The 9,615-nt window shown below is 61.2% G+C and overlaps 3 protein-coding genes across 3 annotated transcripts; 2 read left to right on the top strand and 1 right to left on the bottom strand.

Moving 5' to 3' along the window:
• Positions 1–939: 939 nt before the first annotated feature.
• SPRG_10471 (hypothetical protein) lies at positions 940–2,406 on the top strand (the record flags this gene model as incomplete). Its single annotated transcript, XM_012349596.1, has 1 exon — positions 940–2,406. One exon carries the CDS (start codon positions 940–942, stop codon positions 2,404–2,406), a length of 1,467 nt encoding a protein of 488 aa, XP_012204986.1.
• Positions 2,407–2,703: 297 nt separating this feature from the next.
• Positions 2,704–6,247, bottom strand: SPRG_10470 (PEK protein kinase). Its single transcript, XM_012349595.1, has 3 exons — positions 4,351–6,247; positions 4,231–4,293; positions 2,704–4,185 (listed from the first exon to the last, which is right to left on the bottom strand). The coding sequence occupies exons 1-3, from the start codon at positions 6,211–6,213 to the stop codon at positions 2,842–2,844; spliced, it is 3,270 nt and encodes a 1,089-aa protein (XP_012204985.1). The 5' UTR covers positions 6,214–6,247; the 3' UTR covers positions 2,704–2,841.
• Positions 6,248–7,047: 800 nt separating this feature from the next.
• SPRG_10469 (hypothetical protein) lies at positions 7,048–9,480 on the top strand. The gene is made up of 4 exons (XM_012349594.1): positions 7,048–7,361; positions 7,411–8,130; positions 8,176–8,418; positions 8,465–9,480. The coding sequence occupies exons 1-4, from the start codon at positions 7,124–7,126 to the stop codon at positions 9,409–9,411; spliced, it is 2,148 nt and encodes a 715-aa protein (XP_012204984.1). The 5' UTR covers positions 7,048–7,123; the 3' UTR covers positions 9,412–9,480.
• Positions 9,481–9,615: the final 135 nt, after the last annotated feature.

Here is a 9,615-nt window from a genome sequence, read left to right as displayed (position 1 = left end):
GTGTTGGCGAGCGAGAGTACACGACAGTGCAAAGGCGCTGGACAAAGGCAAAAGCTCGACACTGGCTCGCAGCGTCAAAAGTCGAGGCGTAGAAGCTGGCAAAGTCGAGTAGAAGCGAGATGGATAGAAGAAAAGACTTGTATTGACAAAGTAGATATTGACGATGCACGAGACGACGATGAGAGATGCTTAGGCCCAGCCGCCGCCGCCGCCGTTGTTGTTGTTGTTGTTGCCGCCGTTGTTGTTGTTGTTGCCGCCCCAGCCGCCGCCGCCGCCACCGCCGCCGCCGTTGAAGAGACCGTAGCCGTTGAGGCAGTTTTGGACGAGGCTGCTGATGGCGCCGCCGAGGTCGATGCCACCACCACCGCCGCCCCACGTGGCGCGCAGGTTCTGGGTCTCGCTGGCGGCCGTCGTCGAGTCGATGCACTGGAGCACGGCGAGAGCGCAGACGGTGGTCTTGATCATGGTCTTCATGGTGGAAATTGGAAAATGAGCGCTTCCTGGCCGTCCCATTCAATGGATCGGACCTCATGCATGCAACATATGACGAACCCAGCTGTGTTCCGTGGGTCGGAGAGGCAGTCGAGGGCCATCACACTCTGAAACTCTGGATCATTGTCCTCTCATGCGCTGGATTCGACACAATGTGATCCAGACGCTGCATGGACGCGTCTACTATACGGGTTGACTCTGGATTCCATGGTTCCGAATTGTATGCAGAGAATGAATGGGCGATATAATGTATCGAGGGTTCAGTGTTCGCGTAGACTTTAGATGCGCTCCAAAATACCTCCGGCGAAAGATCAATTGTGGGACCCGGGTGTTATATGGCTTGGTCCTCAAGCAAGGTTGCAAAGGCGTTTCGTACTAAAGCTCTAGATTTGAGGGCCAACCATTCCCGCCAAAATAGCCCGGACATCGACAGCTTTGCGACGCGGTATGCGCGCGAGCAAAAGCGTCGATGACGTCGAGGCTGCGAACCTGCTGCCCAAGGCGTCGCCCGAGAGCGCAAGTGAGAGCAATACACGAGACAGCGTACAGTCGCCGCTCGGAGCGCTTCTCTCAATGGCGGTCCAGCTCTCGGTCAACCAAATGGTTCGGCGCGTGCTGCTCGTGACCGACACGGCGTTTCTCGGTCACCTCGGCACCAAAGAGCTCGCAGGCGCCGCGCTCGCCAACCTTTGGATCAACGTCCCGTTCAACTTTGTGCAATATGCGATCCCCGCTATCACGATCCTCGGGTCGCACGCTTACGGTGCCGGCCACCACAAGGAGATTGGCGTCTGGCTGCAAACGTCCATCGTGTTTGCACTGGCCGCGTGTCTTCCTGTCGGGCTAGTGCACCTTTTTGTGGGCGACCTCGTCGGCCTTTCCATGCGAGACGACGAGACCATCGCGTTCGGCCAGCTCTACGGAGACGTGCTCGCAACCGGTCTCATTCCACGGTACCTGTACGCCTGCCTCACAGCGTATTTTGCAACAATCAACGTCGTGCAGTCGGCGACGAGCACGAGCATCGTCGCCATGGCGCTCAATGTCGTTCTCAACCAAGTGTTTATCTATGGCATCCAAGGCACGTGGGCGGGCGTCGGGTTTCTTGGCTCGCCGCTCGCGACCGTCGTAAGCTCGTGCATACAACTGCTTCTCTTCGTTGTCTACACGATGGGGTGGCGGCGCTACCACTTGCCGTACTGGGGTGGCTGGACCCGTGTCGCCGTCGATCGGGAGCATTGGAAAAAGTTTCTGGCGCTGGCGCTGCCTTTGGGTGCCTCGTCCGCCGTCGACTGGGCGAGCTTGACCGTCGCCGGCATGGTGCTCGGAACGCTGGATCCGGCGTATTCTGCCGCGAATGCCGTCCTCTTCGGCCTCTTTGGTGTCGTGTACGCATGTGTGAGCGGCTTCTCGGCTGCGACCCAAATCTTCATGGCCCGCAGCATCGGCGTCGGGAGCATGCCCGAAGCAAAAGCGTTCCTTCTGCTTGGGATCTACCTCATGGCCGTGATGGTGACGCTGCTTTTGAGTGTCTTGGTAGCAGTGCATACCGCGGTCTTTCGTCTCTGGACGTCCGACCACGCCGTGCTTGACCTCTGCCAAGGCGCCTTGCTGCCGTTTGCGATCTGCATCAGCCTTATCTTCTTCCGCTTTCTACTGAGCTCGAGCGCCAACGCTGTCGAGCTCTCTCGGTACGCGCTGCTCGTGAACAATGCCGGCGCGTGGCTGCTCTTTATTCCGCTCACCTACCTCTGCGTGGTGGAGTGGCACTACGCACTGCGTGGGTACTGGGCAGCCAATGCGGTCGGAGAGTTTGTCAAAATCGGACTGCTGGTGTCGCGCCTTGCAAAACTCGACTGGACCGTTCAAACGCGAACGGTTGTGCCCGCGAGCCAAATTGAAGTCGTGAGGTAACCATCGACATCCGTTATCGCTGGGCGCGAGGCCAACAGCACCTCCACCACTGCAGAAGCGATAGATAGGCGGTGTCGCAAGCACTTGCAATCCCTCAATACATGGTCTTTTGTCCCCTCTATCTCGCTTCCATTCGATGGTGCCACCAGAAAATCGTCGAGATAGGCCACATTCGGCCCAAGGGAAAGGCCAAGGGCGGTAGTAGCTACGAGGAGCACGATCGACTAGCTAGTGTCTTAATGTCCACATCGTCTAAAAGACGACCTGGCATCTCTATCAAGACAAGTCAGAGTCTCCTGTCTCGACGCCCATTCTTTTCTTTCTCACACAACACGAGCCGAACGAGACACCCCATCGGCCCAAGGTTCGATCCCTTGCGTCCGCATGGTCTTTTCTTGCGTTTTTTAAGTTAACTGTACGGCACTCGGGTCTGGATCAGTGGAGCTTTTCAACACTGGCGACGCCGTCGACAAGGGCAATCGCGTTGAGCACGTCGTCGATCGTGCTGTCGTCGTCCGCCTGCAGCGAAAACTCGAGGAGCTGGCCGCGGGTGCTGTGCTGCTGGAGGCCGCACGCGAGAATGCACACGTTGGCGCTCGTGGCGCGGATGACTTCGCAGAGCGCCAAGAGCAAATTGTGGTACAACGTCGGGTCCTCCATGACGGTAGCTTGTACCTGGAGCAAATGGACGTTGGCGTCGAACCGGCGCTTGGCTTTGGTCTGCGCGTGGCACCACTGCACCACATCTTTGGCCGTTGGGCGCTCGGCGGGCGAGAGCGACACGAGGCGGCGCACCAAGGCCACAATCTCTGGACTCTGCGGCAGCCACTCGGGCGGGATACTCCCGTCGCGCACCTGCCGCAGCGTCACGATGCGCTCCATGGCGGTCCCAAACGGCGCGTGCCCGAGCTCAAAGAGGATCATGCCCAGCGAGTAGAGGTCGGCTTTGGCCGAGTAGAGCTCGCCCGAGATTTGCTCGGGACTTGCATAGAGGTACGTGCCGACGCCAGCCGTCTTTTCGTCGTCGTCGTCGTCGTCTTCATCGAGCAGTGTCGTCGTCGACGAGCCGGTGGCATCAGGAAGACCCGTGCTACCAGCGTACCGGGAAAGGCCAAAGTCGCCGAGCTTGATTGTTTGCACGGCCTCGTCCATGACAAAGATGTTGGCCGGCTTGAGGTCGCGGTGGATGAGACCGAGCGAATGCACGTGCTCGAGCGCCGACGCGATCTGACTAAACACGCGGAGCACATGCGGCACGTCGACGATCCGGTCAGTGCTCGCAAGGACATCGGCGAGGCTCTTGGCCGAGCAATATTGCATCTGAATGTACAACCAGTGGTCGACGCGCTCGTTAGTCGTGGACCGGAGCGTGTCGAGCACCGCCGACCGCGGCTCGTGCGTTGGGCGCGTGAGGTCACTCTCCGACCACTGCGCCATCGACGCCGACGCGTCATTGTTGTCGTCGTCGTCGTCGGGACTGGCCTCCCACTCAAAGCCACCATCGTCGTCGTCGTGGAGGTGCGGCGCCGGAGCAAACAACGAGTCGCGACTCGCATCGTCGTCGTCATCGTCGTCGTCGCCAATATGGAAGAACGTCGTTCGCTTCGAGCGCTTTCGGGTCGTCGGCGAGTCGTCGTCGTCGTCGGATGAAAAGCGGCGCTGGAGAATGTTCCCTTTCGAGTAGTCGGTCGTCGACGACATCCAGCGCGGGCTCGACGCGTCTTCGGAGCTTGCGGCAAAGCTCACCGAGTCGGCCTCGTCGAGTTCTTCGAGCCACGCCTACGGACATGTCAAACCATGCCGCAAAAACGACGGTATCTCTACCTGGTAGTAGCGCACAATGTACGAATGGTCGAGGCGAGCGAGGATCTTGACTTCACGCAGAAACTAGAACGATGATAGGTCGTCACGACGCCGTGGCATTCGGTGCATCGAGCGAGGTACCTTTTCGAGCGTCTCTTTGGTCTGGTGCTTGAGGCAAAGACCGATGCGCTTGACGGCATAGCGACGACCGTCCAATCGGTTCTCGGCCAGAATGACTTGGCCAAACCCGCCCTTGCCAAGGACCGAGAGCTCGTCAAACTCGTTCGCGAACCGGCCGCGGCAAATGTACGGCAAAACCTTGCGAAAGTCTGCGTCCAGAACAACCGTTGTCGTTAGCGTCGGTGTCATCGGCGTTAGCGTCGGTGTCATCGGTGTCAGCGTCGGTGTCATCGGTGTCAACGACGTGCTGGACGTGGGCGGCGTTCCGATCGGGCGCGAGTTGTCGCTCTGGGCCGACCGCTGCGACGCCTCCGACTCTTCCGTCGAGAGGCGGTGGCCGAGCTTGAGCTCTGGCATCTTCCACTTCGATGGCTCCAACGGAAAGCCGCCAAACGAGACCGACCGCTGGATACGCCCTGGTGACATGGTCACGAGCGACGGCAAGTGCACGTCGTCCTCCGTGTGCATGCGAAAGAGCGTCGGACTGCCGAGGAACGCCGCCGTCGGCGAGCCTTTGGGCGACATGCGGGGCGGCGCCGGCTGTGGTGCCGGGGTCTCGGCCATCGGCGACGACGGCGGTGACGGCGTCTTGGCTCGCCAGTAGTACATCAAGAGAGCGATGCCGAGGGCCGCCGAGACGGCCACGACGCAAATCCATAGCATGCTGTTGGACGAGATGAAGACGCCTTGCTTGCCGTCGATGACGACCGACTGCCACGGACGCCGGCCAGTATAGTTGATACTTTTCGTGGACGTCGGGCGTTGGGGCGGCGACGACGGCAGCAGGTACATTTGTCCTGCGACACGGCCGACGACGAGGTCGTCTTTGGTCGGGCTCGGCTCGCAGACGTTGTCGAGATCGGTGATGGCGTCGTCGTCGTCGTTCAGCGGGCACGCCTCGTCGTAGGATGCGTCATTGTGCGTCAGCGACCAGTCGTAAAACTTGACGCCGTAGTGGGGCAGCATGCCGTAGACCATGGTGAGCGCACCATTGGCGTCCCAGGACCACAGCAGCGCATGCGAGTGCGGGTCGTAAATCGAGAGCGACGTGCCGGCATCGCTGCGCGAGACGTCGACGTACGGGCTCTTCCGCAGCGCCGGCGATGGACCCCGCTGGCACGTAGCGTGCGATGCAAACTGCACAAAGTACTCGGACACGGTGACGCACTTGAAATCGGTCGTGTCGAGCGCGTTGACCATCTTGGTCGTGACGTCGACGCGCCCAAAGAGCATGCGCGCAGGCCGGTCGTCGTCGTCGTCGTCGTTGAGCAGCACGGACGGTGCGTCGGGTGAAAAGAACGGGTGCATCTGGCCCGTGTGCGTGTCAAAGGTAAAGAGCTTTTGGGACTTTTCGGCCACAAACACCACGTCGGCGAGGTCGGGGCTGCCGCGGACGCGGAGCGGCGTCTTAGCCTGCAGCAGCTCGTCGGTTGAGAGCTCCACTTGCTTCCACTGCTGCGCACGCTTCTCGTAGTGGAAGAGCCCGCCGTTCGCGAGGTTGGGGAGGAAGCTATGCTCGGCCGACCACGCCGATGCCAGCGCCACGTCCGTCGCCGGCGCTGCACTACTGGCGCCAATCGAGCGCGGGATGCGCGGGTGCAACGCGCCGCGCAGGAGCTCCGGTCGGCAGTTGGTCACGAGCGGTCCGCCCGAGTCGATCGAGTTGATGACCTCGCCCGTCCACGCATCAAAGGCCACGAGCTGGCCGCTCACATGGCCTGCGAGCAAGATGGCCCGGTCACGCACGTCGACAGCCTCGAGGCTACAGGCAGCGCGCTGTAGGAGCGCGGCGAGCACGAGCCAGACCAAGCGGCTCGGGCGCATCCTGAGGGAAACCTTGTTCTTGCCAAAAACAGCTCGCCCTATTTATTTATTTGCCGGCGAAAAACTGCACCGGCGCGTGCGATTGGCCCAATTTAACTTGAACGCGCCTATCCGCGATCGCGCTGCGTCATCGCACGCATCCTCGGACCTCGCCTCGGTCACTGGTCTAAGCTTCGCCCCGCCCACGACTAGTGCAAGCTTAGCCCCACCCACTGCAGTCCGTCGCCGCGACGCGTGGACCGGGTGTCGTAGCAGCATGTCAGCGTCGGCGAACCAAGGGCCACCACGTGGCACGCCGAAACCCTCGTTCGTGGAAACGCGATCCTCCGCCGACCAGCCAATTACCAACGACACAGTGCAGTGTACCTACCGCCGCTGCTACCACGGCCGTCGCTGCCACGTCCCTTGCGGCTCGCGTATCTACCGTCCGCGCTGGTCGTTGTCGGATCAGACACAGAGATCGCTTCTGCATGAGGCGGGACACAGCATTGCCGGAAGCAGCTTGCAGCATGCTGCCGCCGCAGCAAACTCGCTAGCGCGGATGGCGTTGCTCTCAACGTCGACACGGTGGCGGTGTGTGGGCTGTATTGTATTGCGACGGGATGGCACCAAGGTCTCAACGGATTCGACTCGGTGTCTCTGGTGTGATTACCAGCGACTGAAGTGCATTGCGTGATGCCCTTCTCGACTATGGTGCAGCCTAACCTGAGTCGGGCACCAAGGTAGGACAATGTACTTGGTCAGCACGTCCGGCTCGTTGCTTGTTTCTTGTTGTCGCACGCGGTATGGACAAGTTGTACATGTCGACCGGCCACACGTGAGAGATGGCATGGGATTGGACAAAAACATCGTGTTTTATAACCAATCAAATCGAGTGGATTCCCAGCGGACAAAAACACGACAGAGCGCCATGCAACCGTTCCTTCGCGCGACGACGCCGCTGCGCGCTTTGGCACGTGGCCGCCTGGCGATGCATGCAATGGCCGACGGTCTTCAGCTGCAGCGCGCGATGGCCGCCCACATGCAGCAGGTCTTTCCGGACGGCCTCGCCCGCGCGCTGGACCAGTCGGACCGCCATGGCACGCCGACGCTCCACGGCGAGTCCTTTGAAAAGGCCAAGACAATCCTCAAGAACCCCAAGAACCAGCGTGCGCTGCATGATTCATACCATAGGTTTCGCTCTCAATGCCAGGATAGGCTTTTTGTGGCAGGAGGCGGCGCGCTTGAACGCATCGGGCCAGCCAAATGTCGTCCTCGACGTGCTGTACGCCAAGATCTTTGCCGCCCAGCAGCGCCAACCATCGTACCTACCGCGAACGACGAGTCTCTTCTTACAGCAGGTGCTTCTCGCGGCGCTGGCGACGTCCAATGCGACGACGGCCGTCGACGCGCTCGTGCAACTCGCGGCCGTGGACGCCGACCTTGTCCCCCACAACGTGCGGACGCTCTCGGTCGACGCCGTCTTGCGCCTTGCGCTGGAGTCCGCGCCGCACCTCGTGGCCGACATTGCGCCGCTCCTGGCGCCGCTGCACGTGGCGCTCGACGCGGCGATCGCGCCAGCCGTGCTGCGCGCGCTCTTCGAAACGGGGGCGTACGAGACCCTTCTCGCGTTGGCCGCGTCTGCGCCGGGGCCCCTGCCGCTCACCACGCACGCCAACGTGCTCGTGGCCATGTTCCGTGCCGGCCACACCATCGACCACGTCCAAAGCCGCTACGTGGACGTCGTGCTTGGCGCCTATGCCGACGCGTCGCAAACCAACGTCCTTGGTTTTCTCCTCGTCCACGCGTGTACACACGAGCAATTCAACGTGGTCGCTGACGTGCTAACGTGGATGGAGACGCATGCGTATCTGCTGCCGGTCGACGAAACCCTCGTGTTGTACCATACGCTTTTGCCATCGTCGACCACGGTATCGGGTACGTGCCGACTCGGTTATGGACACGAACGCATGGCATGGCTAGAGCACTGTTTGGTCGAGCTTCTCGAGGCGTACCCGGCTGTGCTGCCGGCGACGACGCGGACGCTCTCGCTGGCCGTCAGCGCATCGTCCTTCTTCCAGCACCCGTCCGTTGCGACGCGCGTGCTGGATTATGCGCAGGCAAAGAGCATTTCGATTCTGGATGTCGCCTATGGCCACGCAGGCGCGACGGCCGGGCTGCTGCATCGCCATCGCTTCAAAGCCCGCTACAAGGATGACTTTTTAGGTTCGACACGTTTTGTACGGAGGAGGCTCACTCGGATCGCGCCTAGATGGCAAGGTTGCGACGGCCCGCCAGACCGACGTCCACGACGCAGGGTACCACTTTACTGGCGCGCTGCTCCAGTTCATGTGCGCGCAGAACGCACACGACGCGATCGAGCTGCTTCTCAAGGAGCTGCAGTACTACCAATTGGAGGCGACGGAAGACGACATGGACAGCGTGCTCCGCAGTCTGCCGCCCCACCGAAGCCTCTACTCGCTCTACGAAGCGTACCCGCGCGTGGTCAAGAACGCGCCTTTGGCGCTCACCCGCGGCGTCGCCGACCTGTTGCGGATTCGCCCACGTGGCAGCGCGACCGCCGCCGAAATGGACCAAGCCATGCAGCTCTGGCGCTGTTACGTGTGGACGGAAGCCGTGAAGCTCGACGACAGCGTGTTTGGTCTCTTGACGTACGCGGCGCTGCGGGACCAGCGGTCGGTCTCGATGCTCACCGAGATCGCGACGCAGTACACGCAGCAGGAGGCCGGTCGCCACCTGGCGACGCTCCACTCGGCTGTGCTGCAGCTCTGTGCCAGCTGCAACGACGCGAGCACGATGGCAACGTTGCTCCGGCAGCGGCCCGCGGGCCTGCCACCGCTCAACGACGTGGATATCGACCATGTGCTCGATGCGATGCCGTCGACCGAGGTCTCGGTGCTTGGCTATTTGCAAAGTTTGCCAAATGACGCCCTGCCGTGGACGAGTCCGCGTTTACTGAGCCGCGCGCTTGTGGCCGCTCTCTCGGCCCGCCACGCCACCGACGCGATCGAGGTCCTCGGACGCGCGATTGACTCGGGTGTTGAGCTCAGCGCCGATGCGTGCAGAGCGTGCGTGCTTGTGCTCCAAGACGACGCGGTCGACGCGTCGTTCAAGGTCGATGTTCAGCTCTCGATGGAGACGCTCTGGGCCACGACGACCGACGCGTCGATCCGTGCTCTCCTCGACCGCTATGCGTAATCGCTTTTAGAATAGAGATGGGCTCTAGTCCAACCCTGCGCATGGCATGGAGAATAGGATGACATTGAGGTACAAGCTCGTCAGAGGAGCCAACGTAGGGGTTCCGATGCCAACGCAAGTGGAAAAGAGAACAAGGATAGTACGGGTTTGAGCCCCGCACCTCGTGCGTAGCAAGCTAGAGGTCATCGACGGAACAAACAATGG

The sequence above is a fragment of the Saprolegnia parasitica genome (genome assembly GCF_000151545.1).
Source record: "Saprolegnia parasitica CBS 223.65 unplaced genomic scaffold supercont2.55, whole genome shotgun sequence".
NCBI lineage: Eukaryota > Oomycota > Saprolegniomycetes > Saprolegniales > Saprolegniaceae > Saprolegnia > Saprolegnia parasitica.
The sequence above is the reverse complement of the archived record's forward strand: the minus strand, read 5'-3'. Positions and strand labels throughout refer to the sequence as shown.